General features: G+C 37.7%; 1 protein-coding gene across 1 annotated transcript in view; it reads left to right on the top strand.

Annotated features, from left to right (window-relative positions):
• ST18 (ST18 C2H2C-type zinc finger transcription factor) overlaps window positions 1-19,620 on the top strand; it is a 58,234-nt gene extending 38,614 nt beyond the window's left edge. Inside the window, exons 9-18 of the mRNA XM_007426966.2 lie at window positions 5,960-6,072; window positions 9,123-9,185; window positions 9,548-9,616; window positions 12,704-12,766; window positions 12,848-12,928; window positions 13,562-13,783; window positions 14,422-14,510; window positions 15,316-15,419; window positions 18,523-18,666; window positions 19,480-19,620. Coding sequence (XP_007427028.1) covers window positions 5,960-6,072; window positions 9,123-9,185; window positions 9,548-9,616; window positions 12,704-12,766; window positions 12,848-12,928; window positions 13,562-13,783; window positions 14,422-14,510; window positions 15,316-15,419; window positions 18,523-18,666; window positions 19,480-19,620 — 1,089 coding nt within the window. The remainder of the gene's footprint in view (window positions 1-5,959; window positions 6,073-9,122; window positions 9,186-9,547; window positions 9,617-12,703; window positions 12,767-12,847; window positions 12,929-13,561; window positions 13,784-14,421; window positions 14,511-15,315; window positions 15,420-18,522; window positions 18,667-19,479) is intronic.
• The last annotated feature ends 450 nt before the right edge of the window (window positions 19,621-20,070 follow it).

Below are 20,070 nucleotides of genomic sequence, written 5' to 3'. Positions count from 1 at the left end.
GCAGCTGTATATGGATCTCTCACAAAAGCTCTCACAAAAAAGTGTGTTATCCTCCTGGTACATGAATCCTGGATGTAATGGAACAATGACAAAGTTTTATAAAATCAGCTATCAAGTTAATATATATGACTTTTTCCCAGAATACATCAGTTTTAGGACATTGAAAAAATGTGTTTGAAACACATTATTCTCACCATGTCTTAAACAACATAATGAATACTCATTCATTTTCAGTAAAAATACAGTGGACCCAATATTATTTTTAATTAAATATGGCATAAACTAAGAACTATTTACATTTTTGAGATGGAAATTAAGATAGTCTCCCCTTGACAGAGAAAATGGGGACCTCCAATTCTTTGTTCTATTTAGTTTTTAACATTTGCATATTGAATTAATTCATTGACAAAGATTTATAAAGGTTAATTGTGGGATCTTTTACTCTTATAATTTTGGTAATCACTTCTAATAATTTAAGTGTCTCTGAGGCTAAGTGCTGCAGGTCCAAATCAAGGTGGCTCTAGAGGTTATAATTGTATATATATTTGCGTGAGCAAAGGATCAAAATGCAATTTTCTATTAATAATATACCACAATATTCAAATTGATTTGTTAGTGGAATTATTTATCTCTAATCTATTACATTTTGAATCTCAAACATTCCAGTTAAATAAACATTAAATAAATATGTGTGAATATTTCAAAAAAGTGCAGGATTATTTAAAAAAAAAATTTTAAAAAAGGAGTTCAGGAAGGAGAGTTTATACTAAATGAAGCCATCCAAAATGTCATAATAGTAAATATATGCATATGTATGTATGTATGTATGTATGTGGTATCATTTAAGGTACAGAAAACCACCACCACCTCCCATCTTCAACTGAAAACTGCATTTTTAAAAAGATATCTTTAGAATTGAAGTGGCCTGCAGAAATTTACAAAGCAATATACTGAGTTTTTGAAAATGTTTTCCCTATATATATTTGGAAATTTCGAACAAAATATAAAATATCCTGGAAATTATAACTGACTGGTATCTATTTCAGCTTTCCCACAAGGAAACAACAACACTATTAAAAGAAATCAATATCTCAGAGGATGATAAGCAGCTTAAAGTAGGAGAGTGAAGAAGCTGCAAAGTATAAATTCATCCATTGATGGTCAAGGGAAAGAATGGAAAGCAAAATCCTGGAACTGAATAATTGGTTAAGAAGATGATAGCATCCAGATTCCTAGATCATGGCCTATATCACCAGTATAAGGGACTCTCAGGCAGAGATGGTCTGTACCTCACATGAATAGGGAACATGTAATGGCAAGAATCTTGCAAACCTTATCAAGAAGGTTCCAGAGGAACAGGCTCAGAAAAGCACTGGACATTAGGCACATGGTCGCACATGATAATGGTGGAGGCACAAGACAGAAAAGTGTGCTCAGAAATCATCAATAGATGACAGTAGGGAGACCAATAAACAAGATATCCTCAGTGTGTGTGTGTGTGTGTGTATGTATGTATGTATGTATCTATCTATCTATCTATCTATCTATCTATCTATCTATCTATCTATCTATCTTAGTGCACGGGACATGGATAGCAACAAAGAGGTAGAACTAGAAATCTTAACTTAGGAAAGCAAATATGACCTAAAGATATTCCAGAAACCTGATGCAATTAGAATCATGATTAGAAAAGACACCTTGAATGATATTTTAAAAATGCTTTAAAAAATTGACCTAACAAAAAGAGAGGCAGAGTGGTTTTACATGTAAATAAGCATACAACTGTGAAAATATTCATGCCATATTTTTAACACAAAAATTTGGTTAAAAGCATCTGAGTAAGATTAAAAGGAGTAAGAAATAAATGATACTATTGTGGAAATTAACTACAGGCCACCTATCCAGGTAGAGGATATGGTCAAAATCAATTCACCATTCTCAACTATAGTGGTAATGAGAATCTTTATCTGCAAAGAGATAGAAACAGATAATCATTTAGGAGTGGGAGTCCAACAGATTTCTGATCTCTCCTGCTGACAAGGTAGTTAGGTACTCTGGATCCAATCCTGACCAATAGAGAGAAACGGACTGAAAGAGACAGGCAACTTGGACAAAAGCAACAATAATCTTTTGGAGTTAATGGTAATAAGGGAAGAAAAAGCTGCATGAAATCAGTCATGCACCTTGGACTTGAGGAAGGCACTTGTAATGAACTGAAATGAAAGGTGGACAGCACATCATGTCTTAAAAATGCTACAGATAAGCAAGTAAATGAGGGATAGAAGATCCTAAAAACAAGATGCTGAAATCAGGCACAAATGATTGCATCACAAGGAAAAAGGGCAAGGCGTAAGATGAATCTAGAGTTCACTGACAAAGTTAGAGGGAAAAAATGCGTAGAAAATGATACTAGGGACTGATAATCAAGGAAGAGTACAAATCAGTAGTTTAGACCTTAAGGAATGGGGTCAGGAAGACTAGAACTCAGAATAAGATGAAGCTGGTAAGGAATGCAAAATATTATGAGATGAAGTTGGTGATGTCTAAAATAAATGAGACAGTTGGTCTATTGAGTAGGAAAGGTAATAATGGGAAATAGGGAGAAGGTGGAACTGCTTAACAGCTTCTTTGAATCTTTTTTGTCTCAGAAGAGAAGAGAAGAGCTATTAAAAGCATCCACAAAGCTAGCTTAAATTAATTTAACTTTCCGAAGTCAGTTGGATGATATTCCAGTGTTTCTTATTTTTATTTTTAAGCATTTATATTGATTTTAGTATACAGAAAAGAAGAACTGAGAAACAAGGAAGAACTAAAATGTAACAAAAACAAAAGCAAACATGGGGGTGGGGGAGAAATCAACAGATTTAACCGTTGATTAAAAATCCTGAGAATTGGTGAGGTGCTGGAAGATTGGAGAACAGCAAACATAGTCTTAGAACTCAAAAGAGGGGGAAAGGAGGTCCTAGGAGACTACAGACCAGTTGGTTTTATATCTATATTGGGCAAGGTACTAGAACATACTATCAAACGTCTCTATGAACACATAGAAAAAAATGCTATCATTACCAAAAGCCAGTATCAGTTTCATAAGAACAAGTTCTGCTACAGTAAACTTTTATCTTCTTATGACAGAGCAACTAGTTTGGTAGATGAATGTTGTGGATGCAGTAAATTTACTTTACTTGATCTCAGTAAAGTAATCATTTGATATAGTCTCTCTTTATCTTTATGGACAAGTTGAATAAATCTGATCTTGACAGTACTGCAGTATGAACAACCAAATCCAAAGGGTGCTCATTAAATGGTTCTCCATCATCTTGGAAAAAAGTATCATGGGCTCCATCATTGGTCAGGCACCATTCAACATATTTATAAGTATCCTTACAAGATGGAATGGAAGGGATGCTTATCAAATTTGTAGCTGACACCAGGCTAGAAGGCTGGCTAATTCCTTCGATGACAAAACCAGAGTCCAAATTATCTTGACAGGCTTGAGCACCAGGCCAACTAGCTGTGCTTCTGGTAAGGAAGAAAATCAGATTCATAAATACAGGAATTTGATGACCTGGCTTGGCAGCAGTGTTTGTCTGAAGGATGTAGGACAACTAGTGGACCATTAGCTAAACATGAACAAGCAGTAGAAGGCATCAGTTAATAAAAAGATAAATGAAGCATTGGACTGTATTAATGGAAGCATTACATCCAGATCATAGGAGGTACTATCTCATGCAGTTTAAAAGAGATGTGGAGAAGCTGAAACAGGTTCAGAGGAGAGGTACCAGAATGGTAAGCAGTCTGGAGACCAATCCTTATAAGGAATAGTTCACATTTCACTTGCAAAAGAGAGGTTTAAGAGAAATATGCCAGTGGTATACAAATACCTAAAAGGCTGTTATATGCAAGATGGGACATATCTGTTCTCTGTTGAAACTGAAAGCTGGACAAAGATTAAGGAACTGAAATTAAAAGAAAGGGTAAATATTAGGAGGAATTTCCTAATGGTAAGGACTGTCAAGCGCTAAGCAGGAGTTGAACTACATTGCCTAAGGTCCTGTCGAACGCATAGATTTGTGATTCTATGATTCTTTCTGATAATACTTATCCCTATCCTCAAGAATGAGTCTCTGGGTAAGTAAGGTTTCCAACATCTGGAACAGCTGAAAATGGTTGTAAACTGAAACTAAAGTTTTACAGAAAACATTAGTCAAATAGAGGTGTTTATATTGGCATTATAGAGGCAAGTATAAAGGCAAAAGAAGGGTAGCATACTTGGGTCATTCATGAACCAAAAGAATTGTCCTAATGGGCCTTGGGAATACATGAGGGAATGTGGGGGGCGGGGGGGACTTTATCCTTTGATGTGAATAATTTTGTGTCTGATCCATGTCTGAAATGTATTAGCTCCAAATAATGCTGGATGTAGATAAAAGTCTTAAGTCAAAAACAGGGAACTATAAAGATACTGTATTAGGTGCAGCATCTAATTTTATTATATATACACACACACACACACACACACACACACACACAACTGATTGTCAGCTTGAAGGTAATTTCTAGAAGTTTTTTTTCTTTCCCTAACCAACTAAGAAATAGTAGGCCTGTCCAGATGCTCTCCTCAAAAATAAATAAATAATAAAATCCTGAATTGGAAAAAGCTGATACTCTCTCTGCAAGCAACCAAAATGCTGAGAAATAACTGGAGCTTTTAGTTTAGTTCAACTGTCAGTTTTCCAAAGATTTCAAGGCTTAAAATGTTAAAAGTGCCAGATGCTATTATCTGTTATTTGTGTTGTCATTATGTTCTGGTCTTTGCAGAAATCAATATAAATGTCCATCTGTACATTAATGGAATTTCATTTGGGTCTTTTCCCCCCTCCCCTTGAATGGGTAGGAATATGGAGGCTGGCAAGGATCCAAAGAACTATGTTACTATGTGAGCTTCCCAAATAACACTACACACATATACCCACACATACAGTCAGCCTAAGAGATCACTTCAGAAACAGAATAGGGAGAAGCAGATTAAAAGAAAAAAACAAACAACCCATACCTTGTAAGCCCCTTACCTTAGTTCATACTAGCTGCCTAGAGCCCACCAATGTCTGTCTAATATACCTTTGTATTAAATAATAAGGGTGTATATGCTAGGGAGTTTGCTTCTAGTTTTCTGGGTTTAAAGACAGATTGTACCGATAAGGTCACATTAATAAATGTATTTCCAATAGGTATCTTTTGTATTTGAGCTGATACAAAAATTGTGAGTACAGTCTTTGATCTAAGGTGACAGCTGATCTAAGGTGACCATGAAATCATTGTCTGGTATTGAAGTTCTCCAATGGTGAACATGCTGATTACTTTTTCTGCCCAGATACTACAGTGGGATTCACAAAACTTGTTAAGCCATAGTTTGTGGAGCAAATCATAGTGGCATGCAACATGCAAGGCAGAAGCTAAATTACATTGGCTGCAATCACATATCTTGTGAAACCAAAGCCAAATAAAGCACATTATGGCTTACCACAAACTAGGAACCAGCTTATAAAATCAGACATTCCTTTATTTTGATTAACTTCTATTGGTAAAGTAATTCATCAGACAAAGTAAACAGAATAAGGAATAATAAAACCAATTAAAAAATATAGCACTTTTTATAAATTGTGCGCAATTTGCACATTTTCTCCCTTGAGACCTAACCAAGGATCTATTTCAATGAGTACACATGAAAAAGAAGAAATCAAAATTTCCATGCATTTTTCCCTACATTTTAAACAGATTTGTGTGAAATAGCACTAAACTAGAAATATGTTTCTTTTCAGCAGTTCCTATCTCCTCTGAGTTAGCTGAGATTAGGTAGCTGAAAATGTGAAGTCCACAACCTCTGGGGGGCTTCAGGTTGGGGAAAAATGGATTAAAAGATAGCAATGCTTCAAAATAACAGTCTCTTCTATTATTTCAGAAAGATCCTGCAATCTGTCCTGAAGGCCTGGAGGAAAAAAAATCCTCAGATGTCTCAGAACCTAGTCCAAAACCCAAGCTCCACTCAAGAGATCTCAAAAAGGAACTGATCACGTGAGTTGATAGATGGTAGAGATAGAGACAGACAGACAGATTTTTTTTTCTGCTCATGTCCTGCTTGTGTTAAAAACTCATAAACACTCCTGATTTTTCAGACTTCAGAAAATATGGAAATATTTTTTGTTTGTTCTTTTTTATGTTCTTTCCAATATGATCCTGAATGTCTTTTTGCATTTGGGGTTCTTATGGGTGCTGCTTCGCCAAATCCTGTTCTATCATTTCTTTCATTCAAGCTCTGACATCACTCTTATAATGGATATCTGCTTGTGGGATTGGGGAACCTTAAATGAGCTACCTTCAGATTATACAGTGACTATGAGCCAAATTTGTGCTGACCCTGAATGCTTGTACCTAAGTGTAATGGTTGCTGGCCATGTTGCATCTTCATCTGAAGATCACTTATGGCTCAGTTTTCCTGTATGAAGAAAATGTTGATAAAATTTATAGGAGAATTTTTCCCCATTGAATGATTCAAGAACTCCAGTTACAAGATATTAGTTCCCAGGATCCCCACAATTGTTTAAAGCATTAATCACTGATTATAATTTATTCTGTATATATTATAATAACTTACACACCTTATAAACCTTGTATTTTAAAGCACGTGTAATGGTTGTTTTGCTTGCTGATGTGCATCCAAAATGCGCTTGGCTGTGCAGTTTAACTCAAACATGTTTAAATACAAATATGTAAAGGGTCTAAAGATAACAGTGAGGGCAAGGAACATTTACCAAATATTTGCTGGCAGAATTGCTAGTACAAATGGCTCCATCATGAGGAAATACCTAAAATGACAACTGCAATTATAAAGAAAAATTCTATCTCTAAGGCTCAGTTACAATGAACTTCCTTCATTATAAATATGGATTACATATTGTGGAATATTAATGATCTCTCCAATGATTATATTATGCCAAAGCAGTTGTATTTTGCAGAATGAACTAGGTTGTTGATGTGGTATACTGCTACTTAAAAGAAAACTGTACATTGTCTATTTTTGAAATACTATTTAGCAGCTACAATGGGGCGATTTAATGTTGCTTCAAGGACATCACTGAAAGCCATAGTTAGTTAACATACCTCATAAGAAAACAAAAAGAGGATATCTTTTAAAAAGAAAATGGTTAAAAAGGTTCAACTTACTAGTGGACAACTGACTGAAATAGTTGAATGGTTTAGTAACTTTATGAGAAAACAACACATTTTCATCTCTACAATCTTCAGGCTGTGGCTCTGGAACTTCCATTGTCCCCACATGAAAAAGAAACACAGACCCATCTCAGACAGAATACTTATAGTGTTGTAATCCATGGTTTATTAAATTAAAGCAGTATTTTTCCACAGAATCTACTCTCTTTTCCTCCTCCTCTTGGGACTACAGTTTAACTGTTCTTGTTATACTAATTAGTAATAATTATGTCACTAGCATATCCATTAAGTAAGGCAGCTATGATGAAAGAAAGGAAGACAGTCACGAGAAGTTACTTTATTGAATTACAACTAAATGCACCTCCAATTAAAAACACTAGAAAAATAAACAGTAATATTAGATGACTTCTCAGCAAACCTATACTTTCTCTCACATACATGTTTCTTCATCATACATACACAACCATCTGTGTTTGCTCTCCTCTTTCCTCCATCCCTTTCCTTCATATATGTGGGATTTTGGGCCTTTTACAGCAGGTAATTACAGCATCAGCTATCCCAGTAGTAAACTTTCTTTCTTTCTTTCTTTCTTTCTTTCTTTCTTTCTTTCTTTCTTTCTTTCTTTCTTTCTTTCTTTCTTTCTAACTAGCAGTGGAAGTCACTGAAAGAAAAAAATTAAAAAGGCTTGGAAGCTTGCCCCAGGCTCAACTATTTCTTTTGTCTTGTGTGCTTCCTTTCTGCTTCACCACCCTCTGCAGTCAACTCATTGCATCTAGTTCCATCCTATAGGACATCATGAATGGAGAACTGCCATATTTGGGCTGTTGCAAAAATATAGACAACCACTAGATGGAAGCAAAGAGATACAAAAAAACTAACTCTAGTGGTCAGCCAGATTATTGCTGCTCAGATTTCTATCCTGTTCTACTGGAGAAGCAGAATAGACCAAAAAAAAGGGGGGGGGGAATAAAAGGTGAGTCAGCCAGAGGATGGAGGTGAACAGAGAGGAAAAAAAGGACCACAAAGTTCCAGAACTCTGATGCCTGGATGTCACTGTTTCCATTATGTGTAAGAAGCAGAAGTTTAATCTGTTTACAAACCAGGATATGAAGTAAGGTTCAGATCCTGAGAAAGAGAAATTAAGCCAGGTTCCTAGTATGCATATAAAGAGAATCTCTCTCTCTCTCTCTCTCTCTCTCTCTCTCTCTCTCTCTCTCTGTGTGTGTGTGTGTGTGTGTGTGTGTGTGTGTGATTTCAGAACATACTATTGGAAAGATCACTTCTATGAGCTTGCTTAGCTATAAAATCAGCCTTCACTAAGTCCATCACTAGGACAGAGAGAAGAGAGACAGCTTCCTCATTACTAACACATAGCACTATATAAAGCATTTGAAGGAACACTTCACAGAGCACATGGTGGCTTGAGTGGAGTGCCTCTCCTCAAAGCACAGAGGCAGGGACATCCTCTAGAACAGTGTTTCCCAATCTTAGCAACTTTAAGGTGTGCGGACTTCAACCCCCAGAATCCCCCACCCAGCAAGCTTAAAGTTGCTGAGGTTGAGAAACACTGTTTTAGAAGACTCTGTGCAGTTTCTTCAAGGACTTTCCCAAATCATCCATGCGTGTAAATGCATCTATAGCCACTTCAGATTGTTTGCACCTCCAGTGTTGCTTGTGCACAGGCACACAGGCAGCCCTCAAAGCAACTATGCCAGTCCTACTGAGGATGTGGCTACCCCAACGCATCAAATATTTTGCACAATCCAGTAACCATGGAGAACAGTCGAACATGGTTATTCCCCCTTGTGGTATTCTTTCAAAGAGAGGAAAAAAAAATGCTTCCCCCCCCCCCTCCCAGTTAATTTGTGTCTGACTGGTTCTCTTTATTTCCTTAGGTGTCCAACTCCAGGATGTGATGGCAGTGGTCATGTGACAGGAAACTATGCATCTCACCGCAGGTAAAAAATGAAATAGGAGAGCATTTAATAACAAAATACAGGGATACAGGATTGCAGATGGCAGTTAATAATATTAGCTATGTATTTACCATGACCAATATACATTTCTGGGCCCAATTTAAAATATATATATTTTAACCTCTAAAACCCTAAATAGTTTGGATTTGGGTAATCCACAAGACTTCCTTCACCTGTATGTACTTACTGAAACTTAAGGTACAAAAATACTGCAGCCTTAGATTTGGTGAGCCTTACTTTGGTTAAGCTTTTAGTTTACTTTTTTAAAAGAAAAAATGTAATCATTTTTATTATTATTTTGTTACAGCATCCTTAAGAAACTCTTTTACATTTGATTTTCTTAGTGTTTCTGGATGTCCCTTGGCTGACAAGACGTTAAAATCCTTAATGGCTGCCAATTCTCAAGAGCTTAAGTATGTATTTGTTCCAAAGAAAGGAGGGGTATTGACTGATACTTTTCTTTACAGATTCTGCTTGCATCAAAATCCATTATTTAATAAGAGCAGCAAGTAAGGCTATTTGTACTCTGTTTTTTTCAAACATCATAAATCATTATTTTCAGGAATATTTTCTTTCTTTAGCTTTATTTGGCCATTCCAATCCTATGCAATTAAAACAGCATGATGGAGAGTTAGGATGAATAGCTCTAATACAGAGGTAGGAAAGGACCCAGTTAGATAAGCACTGTGCTAAAACTCTTGTCCTCCATCTCCTGGAGGACACGAATGACAACAGTGGTGGTAGAATTGGGGCTTATTCCCCCCCCCCTCACTTTTCTGATGAGTTTCTAATAGAATAAGAATTAGAATGACCCATTGCCACCAGTTTGTTTGCCTGGAGAACAGGCTGATCCAGAGGTCCTCTGAATTGGATGCTGCTATGAGTGCAATAAAGCGAAGAAAAATAATTCCATTAACATCATTAATAATAGCTGAATCTTACATTAGGATCAGTAATAATAGTTGAATCTTAAGGTATTTTTTAAACCTGGAAGTAAATCCCACTGACAAAGAATGAGAAGAGGATAAAGAGGAAGGGCAAACTTGGCTATTGACATTTGGCATGTTTTCTATTTACCTGGTCACCTGCTGCTGGGGGAGTAGCCCTCAGCTGAGGAGTAAGGCTTTTGCCCAAGGTCCAGTTCAAAGTGCAGGGGGGAAGTGCATAAATATGCCTGTTGCAGAATACTTTCAGGAATAATCCCTTTTGGAAATGAATGGCTAGAAATTTTGTTCTAGTGTAACACTTCAATCTTGACCCTAGACGGTGCTATGAGTGCCATAGATCTGCCTCACAACTTTACTCCAGGGAGAATTGACCTGTTCGGTGCATTCAGTCCAGAGGAATACGTTAAGAGCCTCTTCCCAAATGAAATCAAAGGAGAGAGGGCACAGCACATTGCTCTGCAAATTACTTCCCTCTCCTATGGAGCACCTTACCTTCGGAGGTCCAGACAACATCCTTTTTAGTTTGCTACAGGGCAGCTGAGTCTGAGCATTTTCACATGGTGTTTCATGTCTGAAGAGTGTAGGAATTGCTCTGGTGCCAGGGCTTGTATTTTTTGTATGGTAGAGCGATGTGCTTTATGTTTTATCAATACTTTTATATGATTATAAACTACTGGGAGTGAAGCTGGCAGTATAAAAGTACATAAATATTAAAAATATATACATACAGATACAGTTACATGCATAATGTACCTTCAGATTTTTTAATCCAAGTAATTTATTGCCCATTTAAGACATATATCAGAAATAGGTTACTACTTGTGGCAATACCGTAGGCTTTACAGCAACCATCAAAGCCGCCTCCTAAATTCTTAACAGTTGGAGCAATTTGTAAGAAATTTGCAACTTGAATTATATTTTGTTTGCTGCTAAAATACAGCAGCAAATGAGTCTCCTAATGTGAGGAAACCACATGGAAGTTGCCTCTGAGATAGCATGCACATACACTCTCTCACACAGAGACAGCAGTGCAGTTTGAGTTATGCTATATTTTCAGGATGCCTGTGAATTTCAGAAGTGGCAGAATCTCCTTGAACAAGAAGTCTCTAAGATAGATAGACAGACAGACAGACAGACACCACACACACACACACACACACACACACACTCACATGCACACATAATTTTTAAAAAGGTATTAAATAAGTTTTTCCACAGAGTAAAAACAATACAAATTTTAAGTTAAAGATAAGAGAAATAGAGAAAAGTAAAGAAATGAAAGAGAAATAACGAAAAAGAGTCAGAAAAGAAGGAAAAAGAGAGAAAGAAAAGAAAGAAAATAAAATAAAAAAGTGACTTCCAATCTTTTTAACAGCAGTTATAAATACATTAATATTTTACCCTTTCTCTCTAAGGTTACATCAAAGTTTCCTTCTTTCCATAATCTACCCTCTCTAATCATCAAATCCATAAATCATCAGTTCATTTTTTTTCTTTTTTCAGCAAAAAGTCCATAAGGGGTTTCCAGTCACTAAGAAATGTAGTAATTTATCTTTCTCTATAGGAAACAAGTTAATTTTGCCATCTCTGCTTGTTCCATCATCTTCACCAACCATTCCTCCATTGTGGGTATTTCAGAGTCTTTCCATTTTTGTGTATACAGTGGTCTCACAGCAGTGATCATATATAAAAATAATCTTCCGTGGCTTGACTAAGTTACTTCTGAGATATTCCATCCATCATATCCTAGCACATGTATAAAACCAAGGCTCTTTCAACACAGCCATTATACTATACCGGGTGCAACAACATGGAAATCCAGGTTTTCCTAGAAACTGAGGTTTGAGGAGAGCTAGACAAAAATGTAGTTGAATAGTTAAGTGTAAGACAGATCCAAAAAAGGTGACTGAGGGGAAGAGAAAAGGGAGGGCAATTCTATATACATGCAGTATGTCACTTCAGTTCTTCCTACACGACATAATCAAAGCAGATAAAAATGTATAAAGAAATAATAAGGTCTTTTAAAAAGCCCTACTTGTTTTTGTTTAAAACAGTCCTGTTTTAGGTGCTATTCAATACTCCAGCATTCAGCTCCTCAACAGAATAACGCCATTTTTTCCCACCTAGCTTCCCCTTAGATGGCGACACCATGCAGCTCTTAGGAGTTACTTGTTTGACTCGGCAGATGAATCTGTGCCAGGCTTTCCCAAGATGTGTTGGACTACAGCTCCTATAAATGCCAGACAGCAAGCCCATTGGCATGCTGATTCAACGTATCAGGTGCGAGGTAAATTGATTTACCTCCCATCCGGTCTTCTAAATAACCAACCAGAAAACTTACGGAGGTTGTCCTAGTAGACGAGTCTGCAGAATATTTCCTTCCCTGAGAAATTGCTGTTTTTCCTAGGCATTTTTTGTATTTTCAAAGCATTTTCTGCATTTCCACTGTGAAGTACCAAAATAGGAACCCAAGAAAGTCCTTTGCAAACTTTTCCTAAAGTTCCCAATTGAATAAGGTAGGATTCATCTTTTTCTCTATATTTTCGTACACAGGTGTCCCACTCCTGGATGTGATGGTTCTGGTCACGTGACAGGGAATTATGCCTCTCACAGAAGGTATGGACCCTTTACTTATTCAGAAGTAAAAGACTAGGAAGTCAGGAAGGGAAATAAACTGCTTTGCATACTTTTCTTTAGTTTATCTGGCTGTCCTCGGGCCAGGAAAGGTGGTCTGAAAGTGACTCCTACAAAGGAAGAAAAAGAAGATCCTGAACTTAAGTAAGTAGGCTTTCAAAGGTTTGTGGTAAATCACAAAACACATCCTAGTTGTTCTCACTAACCAATGCATAGGTAATAATAAATTGAAATAAACTTGTAAGAGCTAGTTTTATGGTTTCCATGAACTGTGTTATCCCTGATGTAGCCAAAAAGATGCAATGCAGGAAAGTTTCTAAGCCTTTACCTGTTTATAGTCTCAGCAAATCATCTTTTTCCTATTCTGATTTTATGATTGGTAATTATCCAAGCAGATACATTGGCTGATAAATGTTACAATTATCCAGTCTTCATGATGAACCTCACTGAATATTTTAAATCTTTTAAAGTGGCTCTGATAGTAGTGATTAGAGTAACCTTGGCTTGTTCACTCAATGCAATGGTGCATTAGCACAAAAGTTACATTCACAGAAAACGCCAAGATATAACGTGGGTTAACACAGGATGCTAACACCAAATCAACCCACATTATAGCGCTGGCGACTTATGTCACCTGTGGGATCAAGTATGCTAAGAGCTTTCCATTAAAAAACCTGGACATGCATGCTATTTTGCCAACCTGAATATATTTTTCTAAGCTTTTACAGTTGTTAGAGAGATCTTTAGACAAATATCCGTTTTGCTGTGTTCCTACAGATGTCCAGTGCTAGGCTGTGATGGCCAAGGTCACGTATCAGGTAAATACACTTCCCATCGCACAGCTTCAGGTTGTCCCGTGGCTGCCAAGAGACAGAAGGAAAGTCCTCTGAATGGATCTTCGCTGCCCTGGAAGTTGAACAAGCAAGAGCTGCCACATTGCCCTTTGCCGGGCTGCAACGGGCTGGGTCACGTTAATAATGTTTTTGTCACCCACAGAAGGTATCACTTTGTCTCTTTTCCCTTTTTTTTCCTTCTCTTAGCAAATACCTGAAAATCAATGCAGTTTTGTTAATTTAACAGTCTTATCCAACTGATAGGAAAAATTGTGTTAGGATTTTGCATGCATTTTGAATAACTCATCTTTTTTGGATGATCGAGACCTAGGACCTTTAAAGAACACTTATACATGCTATATAAGAGTAAATTATTCCTAGGACCAAATCATTGAACTAGTATGTTATAGACCTTTGAAAATGGACATTATGAGCTGTTCATAAATCGTTCTATTGAGCTTCTAATGTAACTTCAGGATCATAGATTTCACAGCATGAATATAGCTGGTTTGGCTGTTACCAAAACAGTAGTGCAAATGTATCAGATTTGGTGCTTTGGAGCAACTGCTATCAAGGTACAGCCATAACACAACTGAACAATGAGTTGAAAGAGGAGACAGTTCTGTAGGAATGTCACTGGAAATCATACACAACCAATAGTATTGAATTAACATTATTACAGGAGTGGAACATAATAGGCAGCGCAGTAAAATGGACTTGTACTGACAAGACCTTGGAAGCTGAGTTGTGGCAATCAAAATATGTTTCAACTTTCATATAGGTCCCCTTTCCTACTCTTTTTAGTTTGTCTGGATGTCCTCTGAATGCACAAGCCTTAAAAAAAGGCAAAATATCTGAAGAAGTAATGACTGTTAAATTGAAAGCAAATGGAGGTAAGGAGATTAGATTGTATGAATGTAGCATCAACCCACTGATTTACTGAGAATTATAAGAACCATTGTATTGCATTACAGCAGTATTATTGCAAAAGGTTTGACTATGTATTCTTTTCCCACGGTATCTATGTGATACACTTTGCTCTCTGTCCTCCAATAATAGATATTGACTATAGGTAACAAATAGCCATTATGATTAGCCACCACTGATAATCTTCTGCTCTCTGAATCCCTTTTCAAAGCTATTGAAGTTTATGGCTATGCACTATGGATAGATGTACTTGCATTCATTCTAAATCTAAATTTCCCACCTAACCGCTTTATAGTACTGATATGCAAAGGAAAGATCATGCAGTTTGTATCCCTATATAATATAACACATGTAGCTTAACCATTGGACCTGTTCCATATCACCAAAATTGATATATAAATATAGCTGAAATTGATGTATAACTTACATATGAACATTGTATTCCTTTTAGACTCTATACTTAAAACTTACTCAGGATCAGGCATAGAAATAAATAGTACAGCAGGAAGAGAAGGAAAATATTGAGAAATATAGTGAACATGCATGAGCCTTTTGAAGGTCCTTCTTGACTTCCCAATCCTTGATGTATCACAATGGAGAGTTTGATACTGATTCTGATAAGTGTAGGATGAAATTGCAATATGTTGTTTTGATTTCAGTTAAATGGGTTGGTATTTAACCAATTTAAGCCTCAGAGACTATTTCACAATGTTCCTAAAGATACGTCTTAATACTTTTAGTAAGACATCATTTTATACTTGACTTGTGCAGGTTTAGAGAATGAAGAGGAAATCAGACATTTGGATGAAGAAATTAAAGAACTAAATGAATCCAACCTTAAAATTGAAGCTGATATGATGAAACTTCAGACACAGGTAAGAATGTAACTACCTCACTGAGACATAGCAATAATACATATTTTCCCCCAGCCACCCCTTTTAGCACTTGAAGGATCAAGTCTCCTGCTGCTACTCAGAAAGTTAACTTGGTTTGGAAGAAAATGAAGGCCAGTGCTGGCTAAGGAAGCAATACTGGTGACCAGGTCAGCACAAGCATTCTCTACGTGCAGCTCATTCTCAGAAGAATAGGAAAAGGGGCCATAGTGACAGATGGTAACAGCATGAACAACACATGAACACTTCCCTGTGCACTATTTGCCAGTTGGCACACGCTCTGCCTCTTCCTGGTTGGACCACACTAAGGCCTTGGCTGCTGCTGAGCACCATCAGCTGAGTTTTAAAATGCTGACTATCCTGACATGGCAAAGGGTTCATATTGCTTGAAGCTGAGTCTGGGAATGTTCGTTTGCCAGATCTATTGGAAAGAAAGGAAGAAGAAAAATGAAAGATTTTTGTATTAATAAAGTGATATGTTGTGAAAGAGCAGGTAAAGAGAAGGAAAGGATTGGAGAAAGAAATTAAGAGAGCTAATACATCATTGTACCATCCTCCCAAACCTTCACTGTGGTTGAGGCACCTAGGTTGATGCTATAGGTGATCTCAGCCAGCCATCCCTGAGGGGATATTGTTCTGAGGCACTTTGGGATTTCATAGTCATCATTACAACCATGAGCTTGTTCCATGTTATCATAGTCTGATGCATAGGAGGCCACATATTAGACCTGTTTTATACCTTGGAGCAATTGAGGCATGATCTGGTGATGCTACGTATAAGAAGAACTCCACTGTCATAGACAGATCACTTTTTAGTGAGCATGGAGTTGACTGGCATTACTGACCTCTGCAAGGAGTTAAATCCAATTAGATCAGTCCATCCCAGGCCTAAATAGATCCTCCTGGCTGCCCGATGGCATTTGGAGAGTTCCCTAGTAGTCTGGAGGGTGGTTTTGTTGGGATCCCGGTTGTCCTCTGAAGTACAGAGTGTGGGAAGGATTATCTACAACCTTTTCAGTCACAGTTTAGGTGTGGGGAGTGGATGGAAATCAAAGTGGTCATTATTGATGATTTTTGGGGTTTAGATAGTGGGAACATTTTCCTTTTAGTCCTTCTGGATCCTTCAGCAGCCTTCAGTACCATTGGTCACAGTATCCTTCTGGACCACCTGTGAGGGTTAGGAGTAAGGGGCTCCATTTTGTGGTGATTTGGTTGCTTCCTAAGTGGATGGTTTGAGTCAGGTTGGGGGGAAGACAGTTTTGAGCCCTTCAGCACTCCAGTATAGGATGCCACATTTCTCCCTGTCATATTTAATATTTACATGAAGCCTCTGGAAGAGGTCATCCACTGGCTTGGGGTTAGGTATCATCAATATGTGATGGAAGTCTTAACCCAGGGTCTGGAGGCTGTGGCTCTGAGTTCAGATGCTGGCTGATTCCAGAATAATACCGACATCAGGCTGTGAAAGGAGTTGGGTTCCCCTAGAAAGAGCTGTGAGTAATCTCAGAGTCCTGCATTCTCATCTCCTAGCAGAACAGGAGTTGGAAACTATAGCAGGAGGGCTTTGCGCAGCTATGACTGGTGTATCAGTTGTGGCCAATCATAGAGCAGAAACTGTGACTATGTCGCCTCATCACTTTAGGGTGGAATATGGTAACCAGCTCTACATGGGACTGCATTTGACAACCATCAAGATATTGTGACTAGTGCAAATGTAGCATCCTGGATGTTAACAGGACCTACTGTCATGTAAGACTAATACAGCAGGACCTGCATAGGTTTCAAGTTTGAATTTCAAGCTGAAATTCAAAGTGCTATTTATACCTTTAAAATCCTATCTGGCTTGTGGTCTGGTTATCTGCAGACCACTAATTCTAAATAGAATCTGCCTTCAGAACCCCATTCCCAGTGAAATATGGTGAGAAGGAACCTGTAGGCAAGTCGCAGGGGCTCTTCTATGAAATGCCTTCTTTTCTTCCTGAGTGCAGAATAGTTACTTAGATGTTTCCATTTTACCAAATAGTTATCACCTTCCTAAGAAGTGACTAAATCTCTATCTTCGGAATGATGAATATGCACTACATATTCCCTAAATATAGATTTGCTTGTAATGCATAGCATGCAGTCCTATAATTGCACCCATAAATCTGGTATTGTAGCAGCATGCAAATAGTGATGAGAATTGCAAAGTGATGAGAAACTCATGGAAAATTTGCAGCTTACTGTGATGGCCAATGAAGCCTGAACAAAATAGCCTGATCTGTCAGTCTTTGCTTTGCTCTTACTTGACTCATATCATCTAATTTTTTTTTTAAATGAATGTATAAGTTTCATTGGTCCACCTAGTCTAGGACTATTTACTCTGATAGAAAGTCATGCCTTTCAAGATCCTATTTTGTGTTGGCCTTGCTTGCATGTGCCTCTATTTTCTATTCTGTTTCTTTTATTTTTAGCCCTTTCCATTCAGAAGTGCTTATAACGTCAGTCATCCTACAGCATAGCCTCACCTAGTTCTAGTGCTAATTCCAGGGTTGTCGCTATTGTAATGAGTCAGCAGGGATGCTGTAAGAAAAAATCAGCAGTGTAAACAGCAGTTCGTTTGCTTCTTTTCTGTTCGCCTAATAGCAAAACTCTTTTTTTACCAGGCATTTTTAACCTACCACTAAGCCTTCTCCTATTTTGTCAAATTGGGGCCTTTCATCCACTTTTGAACTCCCACCAAGCAAGCAAGCAAATACTTGTTCTTTTCATCCTGCAGGGTTGCTGCTGCTGTCTGGAGTGGAGATGGGCAACTTTCCACAATGTGGAGCTGTGTGGAAGGGTTGCTGGGGGGAGGGGGGGGCTCATTAGGTGGAAACGGAAGCAGGAGGCAAACACCTTCCATTTCCACACTTTTTTAAAACAACAACATGATGAAACAACGTTTTTCTGATGAATATTGGTGACACGATTTTGTGGGCCTCAGGGTTGCATCTTCTCTGCTTGGTCCTGGGTCTTCTGAGCAAGTTCTTGTACATAGTTGTAGTTTTATATCAAGAGCCTAACTGTTCATCCTGCCATCTCTCACTTTTCTCCATGGATTCAGATCACATCAATGGAGAGCAATCTGAAAACCATAGAAGAAGAGAATAAACTGATAGAGCAGAATAACGAGAGCCTATTAAAGGAGCTGGCTGGCCTAAGCCAAGCCCTCATCTCCAGTCTTGCCGACATTCAACTTCCACAAATGGTATGTTTGTGACTAAGGATTCTGCAGTTTCTCTAACAGTCCAAGAATAGCAAAGTATATGGTGGCATCTTGCAGGACTGTCAAATGGAAAATTATGATGCAGAATCCATTAATCTCACTGTGAAATTATGAAAAAGGTATATCAGCCAAGGACCACATGTTGAGATAGGAAAGTAGATAAATACTGTAGGGCAACCCACAAAAGAACCCCTGGTGGTATCATCATGACACCCATATATATTCAGAGGCTGAAACACACACACACACACACACACACACACATACATACATACACATATACACACAGCCCTTGGGCAAAAAGTCACTTGCCTCTGCCTGGAATCATATTGTGACTCAATCAAGCCTCCATATGCCTGTTTTTTTAAGACAAAATAAAATGTGATTATCTGGACAGACCTCCTTGTGATGGTGGAGTACCAGCCACAGATGATGAAGAATTGCAAATATCTGCCAGCAGCAACTTGCTGGGTCATCTGGGGCAGATGGTACAGCCAAGTCTTTTATTTGTTAGTAATATGGTGAGGATATAAGCATTACAAGTGAATGCGCTTACAGTAAAAAGGGGGTGGAGAGAGAGAAAAGGGGTGTCCATTCAGCATGATTCCAACTGATTGTGACTTGCTTTCACCAGAAAAAAAAGGTCTGACTTAGATTTTGAAAACTCGGTTCTCGCGTACCTCAGCCAGATTCATGTCTGCAGTTAACAGATAAGGAATCTTCTCTCTCTCTCTCTCTAAGGTCCTGCTGATCTTTGATTCCTTTGTTTTGTGTCATGTGTTTGTCTTTATTTAGGGCCCAATCAGTGAGCAGAATTTTGAAGCATACGTGAATACACTCACAGATATGTACAGCAACCTGGAAAGGGACTATTCCCCAGATTGCAAGGCTCTGCTGGAAAGTATCAAGCAAGCAGTGAAGGGTATTCATGTGTAGGATGGAAGAACTGCTGGGCACAAGAAGCTCTCGGCAGCCACAAATTCCAGATGAATCCATGAAGAGCACCTGGACTGCTTAGAAATATTGGTTGCTGTGCTGCATTTTTAATTACAACATTGCACTATTTTTTTCCAGCTGACATAAAAAGGACATTAAGCATAACAGACTATTGTATTAACAGCAATGAGTTAGATCATCAAACATATTTATTTCTGTACAAATCCTTTTCGTTGTTGCCATAGTTGTTTTGCACTTGTTTCATTTTTGTAAAGTGAATGTACAAAGTGTGTGTAACTATTTTTTTACATTTTTAATTTATTTTCAATCAAAGAGTTGTATGTTTTTTTTTTAAAGAAAAGATTGTTTAACAGCATTTCTTGCAGCCTGCCATATTTTTACAAATGTGTTTGTTAATTTATTTTCCAATGGGATTTTAAATAGACTGAA

This window comes from Python bivittatus, unplaced genomic scaffold (assembly GCF_059951505.1).
Source record: "Python bivittatus isolate LINGU-HERP-01145 unplaced genomic scaffold, Pbiv_v1 ctg000840_np1212, whole genome shotgun sequence".
NCBI classification, from domain to species: domain Eukaryota; kingdom Metazoa; phylum Chordata; class Lepidosauria; order Squamata; family Pythonidae; genus Python; species Python bivittatus.
The sequence above is the reverse complement of the archived record's forward strand: the minus strand, read 5'-3'. Positions and strand labels throughout refer to the sequence as shown.